The sequence below is a fragment of the Musa acuminata genome, chromosome BXJ2-6 (assembly GCF_036884655.1).
Source record: "Musa acuminata AAA Group cultivar baxijiao chromosome BXJ2-6, Cavendish_Baxijiao_AAA, whole genome shotgun sequence".
NCBI lineage: Eukaryota > Viridiplantae > Streptophyta > Magnoliopsida > Zingiberales > Musaceae > Musa > Musa acuminata.
This window is the reverse complement of record NC_088343.1, coordinates 41,993,601-42,016,897: the sequence shown is the minus strand read 5'-3', so window position 1 is coordinate 42,016,897 and position 23,297 is coordinate 41,993,601. Positions and strand designations below refer to the sequence as shown.

Below are 23,297 nucleotides of genomic sequence, written 5' to 3'. Positions count from 1 at the left end.
TTTTTTATTGTGAGATTACTCGAGATGTTATAATTATTCTAAGATAGTTTCAGTATTTAAGCATTTACTGACAATATATTCATGACAAATGTGATGTTAAAGAAACTTTAAATATGAATTTATATTTAAAATATGTATTAGGTTCCAAATTACAATTTAACAACTAATTGATACAAACCATCATTATAATCTTGTAGGAAGCTGAATTCGACTCTTTGGAGGAGGAAGACTACCGTAGAAACTAGTGGTGGAAGCCGGGCCGTAAGGTTGTGGGAAGATATAGCCATCGGTGCAGTTCCTCCTCAAGAAGCTGAAGTAGCCGCTTGACGCACAGTCGCAGGAGCTGCAGCAGTACCAGTCCGCCTTGGACACGGTCGAGCGGTGCACCCGCCCGGCGCCCTCAACGACTGCGGGCACTGCCCATCGATGTCCGCCTCTCGCGGCAGCTTCCCGAGGGCGCGCCGGGGCTCGAGTCCTCAAGGCCTCGATTGGTCAGGGCTCAATTAGTCAGCATCATTCTCTCTGTTCATCTTGATCCGCCTACGTAAAACAAAGAGCAACTAATTCCAATATTTAATGCCATACTTGCCGGATAATTTCGGGCACCAAACTTACCGGGGAGGATCACATGGACGCACTCTGGTCAACGCGCAATTGTATTGGAAAATGGCTACGCAAAGTTTCTACGGAGAATGGCAGAGGTCCAAATTGGATCGGCGATGACTCATCATCCTAAATGATATATATATATATATAGTTAATGAGATATCTTTTATAGAGTTATATATGTAGGGTTCATTATGTTTCAAAATCAATTCATGTTTTAAGATCAACAAGACATAAATATAATTATCCTTTTTGCTGATTGCATAAGCTGATTGCTCTCACAAAATGATTCAAACATCAATGGAAAAGCACTCATGCTGTGATGATATTATGCATCTTATTAATTGGTTGCACCACTTCTATTACATCACTCAACAGTATTAGCCCAAGAGAAGGCTAATACCTTCCATCACTCTTGACATCTTATTTGTATTGTAGGAGACTAGTATATATATCTATATGCGCGGTTGCCTGCACGAGGGCGGCTTATTAGTGGCGTCAGTGATCTCAAGGGCAGAAGACAACCCTGTAGTTGGTGCCGCCGGGGCAGGTGAAGGTGCTCGTCTGATCGTCCTTGGGATAGCTGTAGGCGTCGGGGCAGTTTCTCTTGAAGAACCGGGAGTAGTCGGTCGGGCTGCAGCTGCCGGAGTTGCAACAGTACTGGTCCGTCTTGAACACGGTGCAGGGGTTGTTGCAGCCGCCCGGCGCCTTAAGCGCCCCGGGGCACTGCCCGTTGATGTCCGCCGCGCACCGGATGCCGCGGCAGCCGCCTGACGTGGGGCTGAAGTCCATTGGCACGTTGAAGCCGTCGACCAGGGAGATGTCGAAGAAGTCGAGGTTGTTGAACTGGTTGAGCGCGAACTCCGCCAGGGTGTTGGGCGGGCTGCCGTACGCCGTGCATGACAGCACGCCGCCGCAGTCGCCCGTCTGGCACCGCCCGCGTCCGCTCCCGTCGAAGGAGCAGCCGGTGCGGCCCCAGATGCGGCCGCCGGTGGTTCCCGCGTTCACGTTGATGGTCCACGACTGCCCCTGGTTGAGCTGGCGTCCACCGCCAGGCACGGCTGCGGCCCACACTGTGTAAGAGCATCGGTTCACGATCTCGAAGGTGGCGGCATGGGAGAGGGTGACAAGAAGGGAGAAGAAGAAGAAGAAGAGGGAGAGAATGCTCGACGAAGCCATCTAACAGCGAGTCTTAGGCTTCGTGCTCTGCGTTGTGCATATCCAAGGGGGGGAGGTGGGGAATTTATAAGGGGGAGAAGAGAGCAGTCGTCAAGGAGAGCTTTAAATCATATGGCAGAAAAATCAAAGTCGTCATGGAAAAGATAACGTGAGTTTGTAAAAGACGCCAGAAGATTGAATAATATAATGCCGAAGATAATGCAGTTTGACATAAGATAGAGAATAGATAGAAAAGAGGTGTTTCTTCCACGCATAATGGAAATATTAGGACGCTGTCTCTCTCTAGAATGCAAAGGTTCCACATTGAAAGGATATGATGCAGGAAAAACGGCCAAACCATTTATGCTGATTTGACACTTCTTAAAAAAGAACCAAAGTGTGTTTTTATTTGAAAGGATTCAGACCATATTGAATTCAATCATGTAAAAGAATTCTCACTCTGTCGATCAAAATATGAATTGGGTTTATCAATCCTATAGTATGTTTGGTACAAGTCTTATGAAAAACATATATTTCCTTGTTTTAAACTTTTTATCAAAGTTTTGTGCCACCCAACACAATTTCCATACCAGATGATTTATTTTTTATTTTTTAAGATTAATTTCAATTGACAAGTGGTACACGAGTAGCTCGATATGATACGAATCTGATAACCACCGTGATACGAAATTGCAAACCTTACACAAACCTAAAACTAAACAATTATGTTATCGCACATTCCTAACTGAGTTCCAACTTTCAACAATGCAGGCAAATAACATAAATGGTTCAAACGTGATGAAGATGCACTGTAAAATCCAACCAAATGACTGAAGTGGTGTCATCATCTGGGCTTGAATTCCCTATGTTCTTTATGCCTTCTTTTGTATTAGTACAAATCATGGTGAGAAGATAGAGATGATAACCATGATGTTCTACAACATGACAACACATGAAAAGGTAATCCATTCTCTTAGAGACGACAAAAACTAAAGAAAAACGAGCGAGATCGCATCCAGGTATTGGTGACGGGTCCTCGAGAGATTTCATGACTTGATGACAGCAGGCTTGTGTTGTCGAGTCTTGCCTCTGCCATTGTTGGAACCTTGTCGCCTATCAGTTACCAGCGCATACATCTTAACGGGAAATAACTCTTCAGGAAATCCCTTCTGATCCTGAAACCAAAAACCAAGTAATCAAACACTACATTACCGATCAGTTCTTGCACAAGAAAGATTTCTCGTAGGTTTTGACAGCTCATCATCTTGAAGTAAAAAAGATGCAGCAAACCTTTGTGCGATAAAGATGAAGTCCACACTGCTTGAAAAGCTCTTTGAAGTATGAATCGGATCTTGTGATGCTGTTGTCCTCCTTATCTAACACAAATCCTGAACAGATGAGGGATGATGTACGTTAACCAAATACTATGGTTAATTAAAAAAAAAGTCAACTGCGAAACCTAGTTCCATTCTAGATTATTTGCTTTGGTGGAAGCCAATGATTCAATCTAATCATTACAAGTATGCCTAACAGAATATTTTCTGGCAATAGAGCCACCTTAGCCTCATCTTCAGATCCATACTTCTTGAAAATAAAGAGTCAGTTTATGAATATAAATTTTGGTAAAATAGGGTATTATTCAGCTTATAAACTTTGTTCCAAATGATAATAGAATTTGCCTTTAATTATTTGGCAGATCCTGATTCAATTTGTTGGATAAATCCAACAAACTTTCAGGTAGCATTCCCTGCCTGAAAAGCAGGTTCGTTATAAAGGCAAGCCATCACAATGGCAAACTTTATTTAAAAATTAGCTAGTTAGGCTTTCAAGAAATGTTTATAATAATCCCTGATAACCAAACATAATTATGAAGTCCCTTTAACATCTCAACAACCATATCCAATTTTCAAAATTAATGATAAGCACAGAACATGCATCTAGAAATATAAATTAATAGATTTACAACTCCCAACTAGAGAAACTTGTAAACAATATTTTCACTGGTTTTAACAATCATAATGCCTGATGCAATCAAGAAACAATCAAAAGCAAGAAACGTCCTTGTGTTGATACTATGTGCTCCTTGGCCATCAGTCGAACACTCGAGAACAGAGAAAAACATGTAAATTTGTTCTTGACATAAAACTTTTCATATCCACACGTTTGTATGGAGTTATGAACAAGTGTCAAAAAATTTACTGTAAATCTACAAATAGTAGTCGTTTGTAGGGACCAACCACTTCTTGCAGTGTTCTCCTTCACTACAAAAAATCCATTTGGTTTAAGGCCAACCTGCAAATTAGATGTTCATTAGTAACACAGAGGTGGCAGCATCATGACTAAAACATTAATAGCTCCAACAAGTAAGAAATGCATCCCAAAGTATACTGGACAAGTTTTTTGTTTGCAAAATAATTATAAAGCTAATAATTAAGGAAGAAACACTTTTCCTCTTGTTTAATTTGTGGTTGAGGGTTGCTTGGTATGGAATTACCTGTTACCGGTGATATAGGTTAATTTCAGCTTTGTTACTCATAGTTGACTATATTACACCAAAGGACCATGGGGTTTCTTCCCCAACAGCCCTCATTCATAATCAGTTTCACTATAGCACCAGTTGCTCTTACTACCAGAGTTCAAGTCAGAAAGCAACCTCTCTATATCAGAGGTAAGATTGTATATGTTTACTCTATCCAAATCACACATGGGATATGTACAAAGTTTGACCTTTTGATATAGTATGCTCCAGTAGGTTTTAATGAGCCCGAAACAAACCCAACCAATCCTGATTGACTTGCTTGGACTGCAAGCTCTAACCATAGAAAGGCAACATATTGTTCTTTACTAAAAAATGTGTAGATGTGCCATGTAAGGAATTTGAAAGGCAACGTATTGCTCCTCGCTAAAAAGACTGACATAATGAACAGAAAGGAGATTATAGATTTATCTCCAACACACACAAGGAGAAAAACTCAAAGAAATAATACAAATAACATAGATGGAACATGGCACACAAGATAGGATAAGGATGAGAAATTATTTAATAAGAACTTTACAAACATAATGAATATCTGTGAACTGGCTACAATCCAGACTACATTAACTTATAAACTCAAGAAGTATATGCAGAAGCAAGAGCAACTTCAGAATTCAAAATATCAATGGAGATATATTTATTGAAGAACAAGAAATTTAAGTTCTTAAGGAAAAATATTAGCATCTGGAGAATTAATTAATCTTAAATCATGGGTTTAAAAGCTTTCAGCTCAGCCATCACTAGTTACCATGTCCTAAAGAAGAACAGTTAATATCAATACTAGTGAGACCAACTCAAGGAAGTCGGCTGATGCCACACAAAATCCCTTTGCAGCAAGGTACATAAGTGTTGGCACACACAAGACTGCATGTCATCTAGCAGAAGATTCGGTTGTGTGTTTCAATGTCTTGTATCAAAATCTTGAGTTATCTATGCTGCAGTAAGGTATAAAAGTGTTTGCACACACAAGTCTGCATGTCATGTAGCTAAAGATTTGGTTAACTGGTTCATGTTTTTTGCTATTTTTCAAGTTACGCAGCTAGCTTAAAAAAAACAAGGCCTAAAGCATAAAAGCTGTAAAGCCATTTAAGACAATTGATTACCTTTGCTCTCTTGAAAAACAAGAGAAAGTCATCATCTGTGAGTTGTCCTATACACCATTGGATCCATATAACATCATATCTTCCAGCTTCTGGAGTGAATTCCTGCATTATTTAAAAAAATTAATTTAACAGACAATAACATCAATTAAACAACAATTTAATACCATCATAGAGGTTAACCAATAAAATATCAATGGGCAACAAAGAAAACAAAACCTGTAGAGGGACACAATAAAAATTGATAGCTTTGTGATCAGAATTATCTTTATCAGTAGCTAACTTCTCACGAGCAGCTTCAAGAAAATGTGATACTGGCTCAACAAGGTCAACCTGGATTAAGAAACATGGCCATCTCACACTTTTTGAATAAAATGGCAAGCCAAATCCAAAATAAGGTAGGATGCATGTCTAATATAAACTATTAACTAACAAACTAGAAATTTACTGCTATGCCCTTCAACAAAGTTGCACAAAGCTATCAAACTAGTCATGGTAAAATGGCATAAGTTCAGGCTGGGAAATAACTGTTAAACCAGAAAACCATGATAAAAAAGTTCTATACTGTGAAAGCATTGTCTTAGGAATCTGCTAAACAAACTGCAACGGAATGATACGGAGCTCAGTAATATAAGGAATGACAATGCGCAGATACTAGTATCAAAACTGGAGTTGTTATCATATGCCAAGAATAGGATTCAGATAAATCCATCCACATTTGACATCTCTAAGATATATACGCCATAAATTTATATATTTGTTCTTTGTCTATCTGCTGCAAAGAATGACTGCAAGTGCATTTTCACTTGCTTATTGTACCTCAATGTTTACATTTTACATACTTAAAATCCCATCAGACCAACTGTTGGTACTTAACTAAGTCGAGTTCAAAAAATTCAGAATTTAACTTCTCCATCATCTCGTAGTCCTTTAGTTTGTATACCCATTATTGAGACAAGAAGCCTATATCGTGATTCATTATATATATCTGCCTTGTCTCGGGATCCCTTGGGTGCTAATCCTCATATATCTCAAATTTCATTCCAATAGCTACTCAAAATAGAACACTGTCAAACGTCCATACTAGTCCTTCACACATGAAAGCAAACCTGTGTAAAAACCAATTGAACCTTTTACTGACATCAAACATTCTAACAAACAACCAAAATGAGCAGTAGAACTGAAACTAAAATGGTGGGAGATTTGAAGTGGCTGAAAACAGCTTGAAAAAGAGTGGTTGACAATTCATAAAACTGCACCATCTCCTTTAAACAAAGCACTCTCTGGAAGCATTAATGTAGGCCTTCAAGAAAGCACTTACCTTGAACAGAAGATCATAAACAAATACATAAAGTTAAAAAATCCATTCTCACTGTTCCACTTCCATTTAACTTATGGCTTCCCTAAATATGTAAGAGATATCTGTTCCTTTTTACATGGACCAAATCAAATATTCCATTACCATTCCAAGATGTCTACTATTAGGACACAACCAAATACAATGTAAAGCATTCTTCTCATGCCTAGCACTTGTACTATCTATGTTGATAACTCAGGTGACAAATTGCTTCATGGAAAACGAGATTCTTTCAGAGACAAAATGGTAAAGAAAAAGTGCATGAACAAAATCTCAGGTTGAACATTCACAGAAAGGTGAAAAAGTGCTTGAAAACATTTGCAGTTATAAAGTGTTTGGAAGTAAAAAAATTAAGTTGTGGAGTCAAAGCAGACTGAAAAAGTAAAGACCTCTAATGGTGTTTGAATAAATAGGAAAGCTTTGCCTTTGTCCCAAGGGGTGGAGTGGTTTATCGATCATTGCAAAGGCAAACAATTGGAAAATGCATGTCTGTATCTGTGAGTTACTATGAAAGGAACATAACCATCATAGTTTGTATAAACAATGTACAAAGAGGATTTAGAGGAATCTGTGAGGCTGTAGAATTTCAATTTTTTGTGTCTTTATTGAGTGCTTTTGTTCTATTTACTTACAGGAGCAGCAGCAGCAGCATGTGGCATATTATGTTAGTTGGGCAGTGAGTGTAAGTTCTTATGGCTTCTCGATAGCTTAGCACTACAATTTGATATGGAATAGAAAGCTTTTCACCTTTCAGGCTGGATGGTCAATATTGAATACGTGAGGCCATATGAACTCTACTATGCCATTGAACGAGCAAAACAATAGTGCTGATTAAGACGAAGCAGAGTTACTTGCCTCATTAAAATATCTCAAAAGAAGATTCTTGGTGACCCTTCCGATGCCAGAACCACAATCTGCAAGACTTACATACATCACGTAAAGCACACATACATGTTCGTTTATTTGTTCATATCCAACACGCACACACCCAATCCAAACAAAAGAAAACAACATAAGGAAAAATCAACATTAGAAGTTATTAAAGCCATCATTATTCCGAGCAAGGTCAAAATTTTCCCTCACGGGCATTTTCCAAGACATGTTCACTGCAAAAGAGCGGCATGAAAGAGGTTTACCAAGAGCCACAGGATGGCGTGCGCCGCTTCCAAAGCGGTCGAGCAAGAGGGGTTTAAGAAAGGCCTCGCTTCCCTTGACGTCGGCGTCGTCGACGTGCCCGTACCCTCCCAAGACACCATCCACAGAGGCCTCCACTCCCTTGTACGAGCGGAAGAGAAGCCCTCCATTAGGTCATCGGAACAAGAAAGCGGAAAGGTCGGGGAGCCGGTGTATAATTGGGTGCGAATTCGATTACCTCCCAGTAGGCGATGCCTTTCTGATACCAGTCACGGCGTTTGCAGGGGGCGCCGTTCTCCGCTTCCTCCCCTTCCTCTCCGATGCCGATCTCTTCTCTCCACATCTCCCTCGCGCTCGCGAACCCTCGCCCTTCCGAGTCCAACCCTGCGGCGTCCATGTCTTCCAAGCAGGGGATTCGTCGACGACGTCTGGCGGCGGTAGGAGGAGCTGTTCTTTTGATTTGTATTCCAAGTACATCAAAGGAGACAACAGCTTTGGGGTTACCCAACGCATGCTATCGAGTTAACACTGTAGAACAAATACACTGAAAAGAAACAGAAAACAAAACCAGATAAATAAGGAAAAAATTAGAAATTAATGTCTTTATATCGAATTTTCTCACAGATTTTTTCGAAAAAAAATATATTTTTATAAAGAATTTATATCAATTTCTTGATTTACTGCATAATATATATTTCTTTTTTTTCACAAATAAAAATAAAAATCAGAGAAAAAAATAAATCAAGAAAATTCTCATGTCTATTTCCAAACATATTTATTTGAACTATTTGGGATAGTCCATATGAAATCAAATAGCCCTAATTGGAATCAAAAAAGACAACAATGTCATCAAGGCAACACATGAACTGGAAGCATTACGAACTTTATTATACTGCAAGCAACACATGAACAAAACAGATGCGGATAGGCTTGTTTTTACAGCCCTATCAAACCTCTTTGATCACAAGTTAATTAGGACCGAATTGAATTCAAACAATATTATATCTGTATATATAGTTTTATATCTCATAATAATTCATCCAAAACGCCTCAGCATGCATAGAGCTCGGCCAATTCCTCCAGCGTCGCGGCGTCGTCGGCCGCGTCGAGCTCCGCGTTCTCCAGCATCCACAGCAGGTGATCGAACAGCACAACCTCGCACTTGATGCGTATCTCACCGAGCTTAGATCGATCGATGAGCGCACTCAGCAGTGGGTGATTCAGGTGCTTCGAGTTCACCAAGTACCGCCGCCTCGAGCTCCCCACGAACACCGCCACCTCGTCGGCGCCGTTGTCTGCACTGATTGCAGCGCCGTCTTCCGGCCACAACTCATCTTCTCTCGTGGATTTCGACCTCAAGCTACTGTAAGACGAACTCCTCCCTAGCTTTGACAAGCTCTTGCACTTCCTCAGTATAGTGTTCATCTTCCTCTTCTTACACCCAATAACAAGAGAGAGAGAGAGAGAGGAGGAGAAGGGAGGGAGAGATATCCTTGTAGCTTAGAGTGGAAACAATCATGACTTTATATATACACTCATCTGGCCATAGCTGTTGTGCATAGTTAGGTGCTGCATCAATGTTGTATAAACCCAATCCAACATAGCATGGGCCAAACATATCAACCTAACCTAACATGTCTCCTAACTATCATTAAGCTCAGACACAGATAAATTGGGTGATTTTGATCCCTGATCAGAAATTTTAGTTTAGCTTTGATGTGATGGCATGAGAGCTTAGATCAGAATAATACAATGAGTTTGTTGGTGGAAATACTAAATTAATGGTGCTATTATGGGGTTAAACAATGCAAGGTTGGTGATTTCAGCATTCCATTGCTTGGTTTGTAGAATGTATAATCATGAATAGGCTTCTTCTTACTTTGCTTAGCTTTCAAGTTAATGGTTGTCTTAGCTAATTATTTATAATATCAGTCGGAAAAAAAAGGTGCAGAAAATGAATAGAATAATGCAACAATTTAGATGCCTAAATAGACTTAAAGTAGTGCTGAAAACTTGATTCAGCTGTTAATGTGCAGTGGAATGGAATTCACAAGACATCAAAATTATAAGCAAATACTGCAACAATGCTCTCCTTCCTTCCAGGAATTATGCTGAAGAAAGAAAGAGTTGAGAGAACATGAATCAAAGAAAAAAAGGACTGATGATTAGAAGAGCAGTGAAGCTATTGGCTTTTGTTCAATCAGTGTTAATTTTTTTGGGAAATGATTCTGATGCTGATATGTATTGAACATAATTAAAGATATACAGAGATATAGCAAATGTGCTTAGGAAATGAAACCAATTCAGTAATTGACTCAGAAACATTGCTAGAACCAAACAAAATTAGCCTACTGGTCTCTCTCTCTCTCTCTTCTATAAGCTCTGATGAACATGATGCATTTTATAATCATGTTGTGAAATAAATAATAATTTATGTTTTCATTAAAATAATAATAATAATAATTTCTGATTAGAAAAATGGGAGGGGGTCCAATTGCCAGGCTCTTTCCCCACATTGTTTGAAGTCTGTGAGAATTCTGGAGACAAGAGGACTCTGCTGCAGTCAGTGTGAGACCTGTTTTTGGTGTTAACAGCATGCATCAGCTTTTTATAATCTCTTTGCCAAGTTCATTATTATTTATTTTGTGATTATGAACTTCTAATCCTAACCAATCTATTTCCTATGTTTGCTAAAACATTGATTAGACATAACCAATGCCTCCACCCAAAAGAATAATATTCCAGCCCTCATAATTCTACTTCACCTAATTCAATTCTACCCACCATTACCCACTTACCTCATTCATAATATTGATCCTTAAAATATATAAAAATAAAATAATAAATAAATAATATAACTCAAGACTCTCATCAATAAAGGTTCAACAAGTAAACAACACAACTACACTGCACAATTTAATTGCAATATAATTATCAATTTAATATAATACTTATATTAGCATGGTTTGATGTATCATTAATTATCAATTAAAAATAAAAGAATAAATGAGAATGATTGGGAACAGCACACGCTACTATTCTCTCCCACTATTTATTATGCTAATAGTGTGGGAGATCGAAGAGGATCACAAAAGAGAGAGAATATATAAAGAAGCCAACCCACTTCAGCACTAATAGTCTCTCCGTGTACACTTTGATACTTCGGTTCTTTTAGATCGCTTATTTCTCCCCTCTTTTTTCTATTTATTTATTTATTTATGAGGAGGTTAAATGCCAGTCCTCTCTTGACCGACCAAGGTTTGCTCCCTCCCAGATCTCACCTCGCCGGGAACCCTAACCCTAGACTCGGATCCGAGGGAGGTAATCCTTGCTCCATCTTTATGGTCCTGTTGATCGGTTCCGTCGTCCGTCGGTGTTGGTCTTTCGGGTGTTAGCGGCTCGCGGCCGGGCGCCATGAGGGGACTCGATGCCGAGGGAAGCCCTAAACCTAACGACGGGGCCAGAGAATCGGGTGATGGCGCCGCCGGTGAGCTTTTGTTTCTTCTTGTTTTCGTCTGTGGTTGTGGCGATACTTGATCCGTTTGGGGTGCTTTAATTCCGTGAATTTTGGCTGTTCGTTTTTTGGGTTTGGGGGAGAGATTTGTTGTTGCGGCTGTAAATTGAGGGTTTGGGAACGATTTTACGTGCAAGCTGAAATTTTGTCGTCTCTTGGTTGAGAATAGTTTTATGTTATGGATATGCTCATTCGATGTGACCAGAGAGCGTTTAAGTGGTGCAGATCTGTAAGTCCATGCTCTCTTCTTGAGTTTCTTTGCTGCTGATGTGCATGACAATAAATGCTTGAATTTTTCTGATTTAGTTTCTGCGGATCAATCTGAATGTTTCTCCATTAAAACATGAAGCTTTTGTTGTGCTTGAGTTCCTGCATGAATTTGTGTCTGCATGTATGTTCCTCGATACCGCATTATAGTAAATTTTTAATGCGTTTTATTAGCTGTAGCTTTTATCAGAGATTTGACTAAAAGCTGACATGAGTATCATTATGTACCGTACCCTTCACTAAATCCAGTTTATATGCTTTTTCGCCCGTTTCTTGCTACCAAATATTGATGCCACTATAATATATATATATTTTTCTGGAATATGTATTCTTGTTGTTATTTCATTTTTATCTGATTCATTATCTAATACAACTGTTCTCTTCTAGCCTCTTGCAATTGTTTATCATGACTAACGCAGTTTTTGGACTTTTAACTTGGCCTTCTGATCTCTTCAGGTAATTCTCTTTTTGATGCCTCACGATACGCATTCTTTGGTAAGGATGTCATGGAGGAAGTTGAGTTAGGGGGTCTGGAGGATGATGATAATGATGGTAATGGGGGTTTTGTTGGCCTTGATGATGAGGAATACAAGTTTCCTTCTGTTAGTGATAGAGAGGTCAGTTCCTTTTGTTTGCAAAGATTTGTTTTACATGCCTTTATCTACAGTAGTTCAGTAAATTCTTTTCCTTGCTGGTTGCAAGCATGGATAAAGGAGGGCTTGTGTTGCACAACTGACAGCTTGCATAAAACTTTGTCAGGTTTCTTGGGCATAGATGTTAACTGATATTATAGCACCACTTGTTCATCTCCTAGAAGTGATGTGAGTCATCTTTAGTATTTGGATGCTCCATAGTGCAAAGATGGGCTAGGAGATTATCGATAACAACCTATCACATGGGCATCTAAATATGGTGCAAAACCTGAGTACTTGTCTTGTTTAGGATTATTTATGGGTAAAGAAAATAGCTCTAGACCATAAAATTGGAGTAGCATATATAAATATATGAACACTTTTGAAAAAGGAGTTAGAACTAGTGGTTATAATGATTAGGAGGAGAAATTAATATAATTTTTTGTGTAAAATTAATTGGGTGGAGGAAAGATCTAGGTTTCTTGATAATGCTGGATATAATATTTGATATATAATAAAATTTAAACATAGGAATAATGTCCTTATTTGCTATAAATAAGGACTTTTAAGACATAGCCAAAGAGGAATAACTTTATGTGGATGTTAGTTTAAAAGTTGTCAGACAATCTTAAACACTAGATGATTCAATATTTAATATTAAGTAAACAAGATACAACTTTTTTTTTTTTAAGAAGTCATATTGATCTGATGTATAAACCTTTTTTTTATTCTGTTTTTTACTTGGATCCATCTTCCCTTCTTTTATTTAAGTACATTTTTTACGCTATGGTAGTGGCTTTGATTTTAACAAATCGTCACTTAAAGTTTCATACTATGGATCGATTCATTGTTTTTACATGTTGCTATCTATATAAAGTTCCTTTATGGAAATTACACTTTGTTTAAGCTCATGATATATTCTTCCAAAATAGCTTTAGATTCTGGAAATTTTCATAGCTAAAATTGGGATATATTTTTTTGCCATATTTGCAGTTTGAAGGCTTAGGATCCTTGTCCGAGATTGATGACCTTGAGAACACCTTTAGGAAGGTAAGTTTTTACCTATCAATTCTTTATTATTTACTCGCTGACAGAATTTTTTTTGACATGTCATGATTGAATTATAAAAATGTGTCTTATTTTCACTCTAGGCAGTATGGTTAGCAATTACATGTATTACATATATTAAGTGCGAAGAACATTTGAAGGATGAAGAATTCGAAGAATTGGGTAAAATGCGTTGGTTGCTTACTTTACGAGAAACAATTAGTAGTTGGTTCGAGGAAGTATGGCGCATAAAACTAAATGTATTATTTATTCTTTTTTTATTTATCTAGTTTTGAATCTAACATTGAAACCATATAAAAAAGTTTGCTAGATTTCTTCCTTTTTTATACAAAATGTTACTGCATGCAGTCCATAGTTCTTGATTGTAAGTGGTATAGGTTTGATTCATAAGTAGTGGTAATGGGTATAATATGTACTAGTTTTCATGTCTTCCATCAGTGGAGAGCAGAGACAATTTTTTTTAATTGTTAGTTAGTAAAGGTGGAGATGGGCACTATTTTGGTTTGCAATTGATGATTATGGTAGGCAAGAAGGTAGTTTCAGTCACGACCCGAGTCTGATGAGCCAATTGACCAATAACTCCATTTTGGTCCTTCAACCGCGGACCAAAATGCTTAAGCGGGAGTTAACGTAGTACACTCATCAGGCCCTTATAAGCTAATCATACACATTGCCCACTTCCGATGTGGGACTAATGGGATGTTACAATATCCCTAACTCAATTAGCTTGACGTCCACGTCAAGGCCCAACATATCCCAGGTCGAACCCTAGCATAGTGCATGTGAGGATTAACTCATTGGTGGCTCCACGCCGTGATGAGTTCTCTGACTCCATCCACGGGTAGTCCTTTCCTACTCGAGCTCTCTCATCCTGCCCAAATGCTAGGTCGGCTCTGATACCAAATGTCACGACCCGAGTCTGATGAGCCAACTGGCCATTAACTCCATTTTGGTCCTTCAACCACGGACCAAAATGCTTAAGTGAGAGTTAACGTAGTACACTCATCAGACCCCTATAAGCTAATCATACACATTGCCCACTTCTGATGTGGGACTAATGGGATGTTACAATATCCCCAACTTAATTAGCTTGACGTCCTCGTCAAGGCCCAACATATCCCAGATCGAACCCTAGCATAGTGCATGTGAGGTTTAACTCAGTGGTGGCTCCACGCCGTGATGAGTTCTCGACTCCATCCACGGGTAGCCCTTTCCTACTCGAGCCCTTTCACCCTGCCCAAATGCTAGGTCAGCTCTGATACCAAATGTCACAACCCGAGTCTGATGAGCCAACTGGCCAATAACTCCATTTCGGTCCTTCAACCACGGACACAAATGCTTAAGCGGGAGTTAACGTAGTACACTCATCAGGCCCCTATAAGCTAATCATACACATTGCCCACTTCTGATGTGGGACTAATGGGATGTTACAATATCCCTAACTCAATTGGCTTGACGTCCTCGTCAAGGCCCAACATATCCTAGATCGAACCCTAGCATAGTGCATGTGAGGTTTAACTCAGTGGTGGCTCCACGCCGTGATGAGTTCTTGACTCCATCCACGGGTAGCCCTTTCCTACTCGAGCCCTCTCACCCTGCCCAAATGCTAGGTCAGCTCTGATACCAAATGTCACGACCCGAGTCTGATGAGCCAACTGGCCAATAACTCCATTTCGGTCCTTCAACCACAGACTAAAATGCTTAAGTGGGAGTTAACGTAGTACACTCATCAGGCCCATATAAGCTAATCATACTTATTGTCCACTTCTGATGTGGGACTAATGGGATGTTACAATATCCCCAACTTAATTAGCTTGACGTCCTCGTCAAGGCCCAACATATCCCAGATCGAACCCTAGCATAGTGCATGTGAGGATTAACTCATTGGTGGCTCCACGTCGTGATGAGTTCTCTGACTCCATCCACGGGTAGCCCTTTCCTACTCGAGCCCTCTCACCCTGCCCAAATGCTAGGTCGGCTCTGATACCAAATGTCACGTCCCGAGTCTGATGAGCCAACTGACCATTAACTCCATTTTGGTCCTTCAACCACGGACCAAAATGCTTAAGCGTGAGTTAACGTAGTACACTCATCAGGCCCCTATAAGCTAATCATACACATTGCCCACTTCTGATGTGGGACTAATGGGATGTTACAGTTTCTCATTGTAGTCAGGAACAGTGAAAATTCGGGAAGTAATTCCTTTGTTGCTATTGGGTAACAAACAAAAAAAAATTAAGGAATGACCCATAAAGTGCTAGTTCATTTGATTGGTAGATCCTGACCAGTCATGGGTCTGGGTTTGTTAAATTTTTGGCCTTATTTTGGTTATCAGTTGGAACTTGCCTGACTTAGCTATGATGGAAAAAGGAGTGAGAGAAGAGGGTGAATGGAAAGGGGGGTCTCATCACTAGCTATGGGAATTAATTTATGATTAAGCTTAATTTCCCCTGTCAAGATCGCAGGGCAGGGTAGGCAATGTATGCTGGACCCATGACATCAAGATTTTAATACCGATCCGATCTGATACTAAACAACCTATTGTACCAGTAAGGTACCAAGATATCGAACTGTATACCGATCTGTACTGCTCAATACTGCTGAATAAAATAAAACATGGATATATCCATGTATCGTCCTATACCAAACTGGGTCGAATTGGTAAATACTAGTTGTTATATACCATCCAGCTTGTGTTTTAAACCATGTACCACATTGTTCAAGACCATCTAGCTGGCTGAAAATTTCTTTCATAAAACTATTTTTAAAATTGTATTTATATGATGCATCCATCTATAACCATTTTCAGAACTGTATCTATGTGATGTATTTACCTAAAAATTGTCATATGAATTGTATTAGCACAAATAATTTTGTTTAACTGATATTTGATAATTACATATAACTGTTCTTTAAAATTTTTCATCACAGTACATATATTTGTGTTCTATAAGTTGTTTGATTTTTTCAATATAATTTTATAGACTTATTGGATATCAGTTCTGTGAACCTTTGTGAGAACTTAAACCTCTGCTGTCAGTTGTGATTTAACAGGATTTAACAGAATTGACCATGATCAGTTGGGATTATGCTTGGATCAGTTGAAGGTTACTGATCAGTTAAGACTGGGTTTGTGCATATCATTTATTCCTATTAAAAACTAAACTACTCATTGTGACACTTGTGATGAAAAGTCTGTTATTATGTTCTTTTTTATGAGTAATATTCGTTTTGTGCCTTGTTGATAAAAAAAACAGGGACACCATTCTGTTTAAGTGGTAGACAATTTCATTAGCATAAATCTCGTGTACCTTCTGTTTTACATCTGCTTATGTTAGCTAAATTGATATTATTCAGTTTTGCTGATAATATCCATGGTATTGGTCTGTCTTGACATGCTCCTTCTGTATTCTCAGCTGAACAGGGTTGTCAGTGAACCAAGGAGCGTGGGTGTTATTGGTGATAGAGGATCTTTTTCTAGAGAAAGTGAGTGATTCCATTGCTTTAGATTTCAATGCTATCTCAGCGAAGGTTTCAAATTCTTGTATCCACTATCAGTGTAATAAGATAAGGATTTTAAGCTGATTTTGATATAAGCACTTAATAATAGAGGATTAGACATTCTTCCTGTAATCATACTAGTGACAAATCCATTATACATTATCATTTATTACCTCAATATAACTATTAGATCATCTTTCTTTTTGTTAAACCCATCACATTATATATTTAGAAACTCAATCATAGAATTTATTTGTCTGAAAAAAACCATATGTAAGTGTTTGTGCATATCTTTAAATTTATTCATCAATTATCTAAAAAAGGTATATAAATAGCTTTTCATTTTACTTAAACTTGTGCATGTGCAAGTCTTGGATTCAGTTACAAGGTACTTAAATGTTGCTCCATCATTTGACTTCACCAATGCAATCTTTTTCCTGAATTCTTTAGGCTGTTGATTGATTGATGATGTTTGTCAGTCATGATATGATGATATCACACTATAGCTTTGTGCAATTTTTTTTTTCAAAATGTTTTTATTTCTCTATTATGAGTTTGCTTACTGTTGCCAGATATCCATTAGAAAGAATCTGCTTCTTTTTTTAGATTTTTTTGTGAGGAGCTCTTGTTGGTGTATCACTGATCCTTAGCTTGGCAGGCAAAACTATGGACTACTATATTTCAGACTCTTCACATCCTTGTTCTTCACTTGATTCCTTGATGATTACAGTGTTTTGGGAGGATTGGGAGTCTTTTATTTATTAGAGAAGCTTATTGTATGCACATATTCTTCCTAATTAGATCTCTTTAGGTTTTTGGATTTGCCTTTTTGTGCAAGATTTATGGGTACTCATGTCATTTTGCGATTTTAGTTCATTGCCTTTTTGAATTTAAAAAAGAGGCTTTCTAATTGAGATATTGATGTTGTTCATTGCTTTACTAGATCACTCTAAAATGATGTAATGGAGGAGGGTACACCTAGATACCAAGGATGAACGCTGATCATACTTGGGTTGATCATAAAGTTTTAGCCAGTTTTGCAAAATAGCCAGGGCACTATAAGGTGCTAAGTTTAAAACGCTAGGCAGCCCATGCAAAGCAAGACTTTTAACTTAAAAAAATTATAAATTTATAATAAAGGATAAAGACATTGTTTAAACAAGAACAGGGAGGAGAGGACAACAGTGACAACAATGTAGGGCAGGTGAGACAGAGAGAGATGTAGCTGGTGGTTAGGCCTGAGTGGGAGTGTTGGGCATGGGAAGGGGTTTATCAATTGGATTGCATGGGTGGAGGGACTAGATTTGATTGGGCCGGGGAGTGGGGTCTAATGGAGGTATTTGGTTTGGATAGGTCAGAATTGGATTTGGACTGGGTCTGGTGGAGAGAGGGAGTTGGGCTTGGATTGGGTCTTGATGGGAATCAGGTTTTGACCAGGAAAGAATTGGGTTTTGATTGGGCTTTGGATCAGCCAGAGTTTTGGGTTTTTCAATGACTCAACTAAGGCGCTTGGCTAGGCATCACCCAATTGAAGCAGCCTTGACATGGTGCTCCCCTCGCTTTGCCCGAGTGCATAGGCAAGTGCCCAAGTTCCTTTTGGCATCACTGTTTTTAGTGCAGGGGTATATTGCTGCACATGCCTCAGGATCAGAAGTGGTGGATCTGAACCATAGAATGTTACTTGCACATCACCCTTTAGCTTATAGTGGAGAGGTTCTCATACAGTAAGGTGCTCCTTAAGGCCTGGTCCAGTAACATGCTAATGTTGTTTTTGTATGGTTTCCGTAGAATGTTACTTGCACTTCAGATGTTTTGTATGGTGCTCTTCAAATGAAGTAATAAACACAAGCATATATATACATATATATACATATATATACATATACATACATATATGTGTGTGGGTGTCTCTATATGTATATATGTGTATGTATACACACACACACACACATATATTTATTTATTTATGTATGTGTGTGTGTGTATATCCTTCATTCTTACATAATATTCTCAGCATGTCATTCAAACATCAATTTAAAAACCATGTGCAGACTATTTGATACATTTGTTGAACAAACATTTTTTGATAGATATGGTGTATATCCAGTATAAAATATTGATCTTTATCAAACTAAATGGTCAAGTATTGATCTTTGGCTAGGCTGGTGTTGTGTCTACTTGATTGCTTAAGTTTCTATTTTTGTTTATGCAGTAAAGTCTACACGTACTTGTGTATACGTGTGTGTGTCTCGATGAAAAATTTTGGTTATATTCACATGATTAACTTGTTATTTTACTTTTTCTAGCATTCTGAATCAGTTTTATTCATTTTGTTTGATTCTACAATTTGACCTGTTGTTGATCTTTATTGCAGCATCATTATGAGACCTCCATGTTACACTGGTTTACCATCATCTGCTTTTCTTCTTCCATTTTATTCCTTTATGATTAGATTGGTCAAGTTTTTAAAATTTCTCACATGGTTAAAGTGGGCATTGTTTCCTGGCTTGTTCATTGATTCATATTGAAACTATATCTATCTCTTGATATGATCATCTAATGTTGGGACTGTACGGCTTCTTGGTGTTGTATATGTTCTGCTATACATGTATTATGCTGTGTTTGCTGTGATACTTGACATTACATTCTTATGTTTGTAAACTAATCACATTGCTAATGTTAGTTTAGTTATGAAAGAATGAAAACACTAATTTTTTTGGTTAAGTTTAAAACTAATGTTAGTTTTATATGTCAACTACTCAGGTTCTTCTACTGCAGACTGGGCACAGGAGGCTGATTTTCCAAGCTGGATTGATCAGGAAATATTAGATGCTGAAGATGTTCAGGAAGGCAAAAGGTGGTGGTCACAACCTGATGCCACTTTGTCTCAGTTTTCTGAACTAAAACCATTGTACAGAACATCCTCCTACCCTCAGCAACAACAGCAAGAACACTCAAGTGAACTAAATCCTGTACCCAAGTCATCTTTTACTTCGTATCCTCCGCCTGGTGGACAATGTTATCCTTCGTTCAACCTCACACGTCATTCAAGCTTGCCATCTGTTACTGCTGCATTGCAGATACCTGCTCCATCCCCTTATTCTGGTCCTCAACATCACATGGGAGGATTATCTCATGGGCTTCACTATGGTGTAAATTCACAGTTTACACCTCACGGCATTTCATCAATCAACATTCCAAGGAACCATTGGTTGAATCAAACTAGCCTTTATTCACGGGAACATCCCAGCCAGTTGTCTAACTTGTTGCAGCAACAGTTACCTCTACCCAATGGTTTAATTCCTTCACGGATATTGTCACAGCAGCAACATCAGAGATTACAGCAGGTCCAGCCATCTCTCACCCATTTCCTGCACTTGCAACCTAATATATTCAGCCTCCATAACCCCCCACCTCGAAAAATGAAAAAATTTGATGCAGTCATTGGCATGTCTAATTCGAGAGACCATAGATCGAAATCATCTCATAGGGGAAGACAGAATATATGGTTGTCTCAACAATCTTCTGAAACTGGCAGCCTGAAGACTGACAGCAGTTGTCAATTTAGATCAAAGTACATGTCAGCCGAAGAGATAGGAAGTATTTTGAGGATGCAGCATTCAGCAACTCATGTCACTGATCCTTATGTAGATGACTATTACTATCAAGCTTGTCTTGCAAAAAAGTCAGCTGGTTCAAGACTGAAGCACAACTTCTGTCCAACAGTAATAAAGGATCCTCCATCACGGTCACGTGGTAGTAATGAATCACATGCATATTTTCAGGTCGATGCACTTGGGAGGGTTCAATTCTCTTCAATACGTAGGCCTCGCCCTCTCCTTGAGGTTGATATACCATCTTCATCAGGTGATGATCGGAAGTCTTCTATAAAGCCCCTTGAACAAGAGACAATGTTGGCTGCTAGAATCACCACTGAAGATTGTATTAGCCTTCTTCTTGATGTAGATGATATTGATCGGGTGTTACAGGTTAACCAACCACAAGATGGTGGGTTGCAACTGAAGCGCAGAAGGCAGGTTCTGATTGAAGTGATTGCTGCATCACTTCAGCTTGTTGATCCCCTTGGCCCTGGTAAAGCTGATCATTCAGTAGGTTTTGCCCCAAAGGATGACCTTGTTTTCCTACGCATAGTTACTCTTCCTAAGGGCCGGAAGCTCCTATGTCGCTATCTTCACCTTCTAATCCCTGGAAGTCATCTTACTCGGGTAGTCTGCATGGCCATTTTCCGCCACCTTAGATTTTTATTCGGTGGTTTACCTTCAGACTCCAGTGCAGCAGAAACAACAACCAATCTGGCCAAGGCTGTGTCTTTATGTGCGTGCAACATGGAACTTAGTGCACTCAGTGCTTGCCTGGCTGCAGTGGTCTGCTCATCTGAACAACCACCTCTTCGCCCTCTTGGAAGTTCAGCTGGTGATGGAGCTAGCATAATTATAAAGTCTGTTCTGGATCGAGCAACAGATCTTCTGACAGACCCTCATGCTGCAAACAGTTATACTGTCTCTAGTCGAACTTTATGGCAGGCATCGTTCGATGCTTTCTTTGGGCTTCTTACTAAGTACTGTCTTAGTAAATATGACAGTATAATGCAAATGTTACTCATGCAGGCATCAAGCACTGCAGTTGTGGGATCTGAGGCAACCAGAGCTATTAGCAGGGAGATGCCGGTTGAGTTGTTGCATGCAAGTCTTCCTCACACAAATGACCACCAGCGTAAGGTGTTACTTGATTTTGCTCAGAGATCCATGCCTGTTGTTCGTGTTAGTACTCATGGAGGTAATAGCAGGCCTGAAAGTTCTGAATCAGTTCCTGGTTGATGCTCGTAAAGATAAATTAAATGTCTTCAAATAGCACTTATGTGATTTCATCTCTACATTATTTCTTTTCAGTATCAAACCATATACATACTCCTTGATTACCTGAAGCATGCTGTTTTTTTTTCCTTTCTGAACATGCTGGTAGCTTATGATACCTACAACTGTAGATTTCTGATAAACTTCAGTCTTTTCACTCTCTTTTCTGTGGCAATTCCATCTTCTATCTTGGAAACAGAATAGTGTCAGCATATTTGTAAGTATTTTGTCGATGTTGCAACTGGATCAGAACATTTGTTGGATTTGCACCTGCTTTTTCTTCCAGGGAGCTAGATTTTGATGCTATCTTGGTTCTCCGTGCCATTTTAATGAGGATAACTCCTTAGCTTAAAGGATTTGTGGATGCCTCTCGTGTGTTACAGATTCCTGGTCCTCACACGAGGAGCTGCGAGGTTCTCTCTCTTCTGTAATCTTGTGGGTCGAGCCTTCAAGGCCGTGCGGATGCCACCTTATATTTATAAGAAAGCACCACATGCTACTTGCAAATGGTGGTAATGGTTCTATTTTAGTGTTCAAAAGTTTGTCTTTGTTCATAATCTCGGTGGCAAAAGTGTGTACCATAAATCTTCCATGGAGATTTCTAGATCAATCAACTGAGTAACATTCTCTATTTATTTGATGCATTGTTAAAAGGCCTTTCTGTGGCTGTTCCTGTTGGATTATTTTCATGACCTTGGAATCAGGGAGAACATTACATTTGCAACACACGAGCTCTTTAGTTGGTGTCGCGGTTCTGTTCTGTACGTCACTCGAGCTTTGCTCTCAACTGTTTTTGTTTGCTGTATGGGTCAATTATATCTTTCTTTGGTGAGCACGGCACTCATGTTTCTGTTCTGTTCTTGTATGAGTCATTTCCGACACTCAAAGCTTTCATGTTCTATTAGCTTATGATCTGCTTGTTGCATTCCCTGTGATGGGAGCATAATGAAATTAGTATGTTCTGAAGGGAAATCGGGGAATTTTTGCCCCACCGATACATATTAATGGCATACAAAGATTCACCACATGAGCAGGTCGTGGTGGTCTACCAAACCCCTGCACAAACACAGTGCAGAGGTAGTCTTCCAAATCTCTTCGTTTACTGCCCTTGTATCATAATTAAGTCTTAGACACTGAAGTAGGAGTGCATGACACCGTGTTTTGTTTCTCATTAAAGTTTATTAGAGGGAGATTTATGCTGAGATCTTTCTTCCGAAGGATCGGTAAAAAAGATTATTAGAAGTTTCAGTAAAACAAGTGTTTTTTAAAACCTTCAAATTGCTAACATTGTGAAACGCAGGAAACAGTGTTTTCCAAAACACCAGTGCTTCTTGTACTCGCTTGCACTTCACACCGGACTCACCAAACGCCGGAGACAGAGCGACTTATGTTGGCCCCACGCCGTCTTGCTAGTCGCTACGAGGGTAACTGGTGGGGTCGAAGAAGATAAGTACAAAAGGTATCTCTTTCAAAAGGCTGTTCCCAGCATAGGTTTCGTCGCCCCGAGCTCTCAAATTCCCCTAAATAACTTCCATGCCATGGGATTAAAC

The 23,297-nt window shown here is 39.0% G+C and overlaps 4 protein-coding genes across 5 annotated transcripts; 1 reads left to right on the top strand and 3 right to left on the bottom strand.

Annotated features, from left to right (window-relative positions):
* Positions 1-921: 921 nt before the first annotated feature.
* Positions 922-1,836, bottom strand: LOC135615690 (protein P21-like). The gene has a single exon (XM_065114536.1). The coding sequence runs from the start codon at positions 1,783-1,785 to the stop codon at positions 1,114-1,116; it is 672 nt and encodes a 223-aa protein (XP_064970608.1). The 5' UTR covers positions 1,786-1,836; the 3' UTR covers positions 922-1,113.
* Positions 1,837-2,591: 755 nt separating this feature from the next.
* Positions 2,592-8,436, bottom strand: LOC103989578 (alpha N-terminal protein methyltransferase 1). The gene is made up of 8 exons (XM_009408460.3): positions 8,130-8,436; positions 7,894-8,032; positions 7,613-7,671; positions 5,620-5,733; positions 5,404-5,505; positions 4,002-4,056; positions 3,055-3,152; positions 2,592-2,939 (listed from the first exon to the last, which is right to left on the bottom strand). The coding sequence occupies exons 1-8, from the start codon at positions 8,286-8,288 to the stop codon at positions 2,811-2,813; spliced, it is 855 nt and encodes a 284-aa protein (XP_009406735.2). The 5' UTR covers positions 8,289-8,436; the 3' UTR covers positions 2,592-2,810.
* A 505-nt stretch (positions 8,437-8,941) lies between these two features.
* LOC103989577 (auxin-responsive protein SAUR76) lies at positions 8,942-9,316 on the bottom strand. The gene has a single exon (XM_009408459.3). It carries the CDS (start codon positions 9,314-9,316, stop codon positions 8,942-8,944), a length of 375 nt encoding a protein of 124 aa, XP_009406734.2.
* A 1,634-nt stretch (positions 9,317-10,950) lies between these two features.
* On the top strand, positions 10,951-22,382 carry LOC103989576 (protein PAT1 homolog 1). 2 transcript variants are annotated; one of them, XM_065114532.1, is made up of 7 exons: positions 10,951-11,038; positions 11,166-11,378; positions 12,129-12,289; positions 13,298-13,354; positions 16,789-16,858; positions 19,637-21,670; positions 22,131-22,382. In XM_065114532.1, exons 2-7 carry the CDS (start codon positions 11,306-11,308, stop codon positions 22,367-22,369), a joined length of 2,634 nt encoding a protein of 877 aa, XP_064970604.1. In that variant the 5' UTR covers positions 10,951-11,038; positions 11,166-11,305; the 3' UTR covers positions 22,370-22,382. The 2 variants fall into 2 exon arrangements, with proteins under 2 accessions (XP_064970604.1, XP_064970605.1); XM_065114533.1 differs by lacking the exons at positions 10,951-11,038; positions 22,131-22,382 and adding an exon at positions 22,034-22,056 and having other exon boundaries at positions 11,045-11,378.
* The last annotated feature ends 915 nt before the right edge of the window (positions 22,383-23,297 follow it).

Coding starts and splice junctions, on each gene's coding strand:
- LOC103989577 (XM_009408459.3), bottom strand. CDS start 9,316: ATGAACACTATACTGAGGAAGTGCAAGAGCTTGTCAAAGCTAGGGAGG.
- LOC103989578 (XM_009408460.3), bottom strand. CDS start 8,288: ATGGACGCCGCAGGGTTGGACTCGGAAGGGCGAGGGTTCGCGAGCGCG. Junction 8,033..8,129: donor AAGGCATCGCCTACTGGGAG/GTAATCGAATTC, acceptor CGCTCGTACAAG/GGAGTGGAGGCCTCTGTGGA. Junction 5,506..5,619: donor TTTATTGTGTCCCTCTACAG/GTTTTGTTTTCT, acceptor TAAATAATGCAG/GAATTCACTCCAGAAGCTGG.
- LOC135615690 (XM_065114536.1), bottom strand. CDS start 1,785: ATGGCTTCGTCGAGCATTCTCTCCCTCTTCTTCTTCTTCTTCTCCCTT.
- LOC103989576 (XM_065114532.1), top strand. CDS start 11,306: ATGAGGGGACTCGATGCCGAGGGAAGCCCTAAACCTAACGACGGGGCC. Junction 11,379..12,128: donor ATCGGGTGATGGCGCCGCCG/GTGAGCTTTTGT, acceptor TGATCTCTTCAG/GTAATTCTCTTTTTGATGCC. Junction 21,671..22,130: donor TCGTGTTAGTACTCATGGAG/GTAATAGCAGGC, acceptor CGTGTGTTACAG/ATTCCTGGTCCTCACACGAG.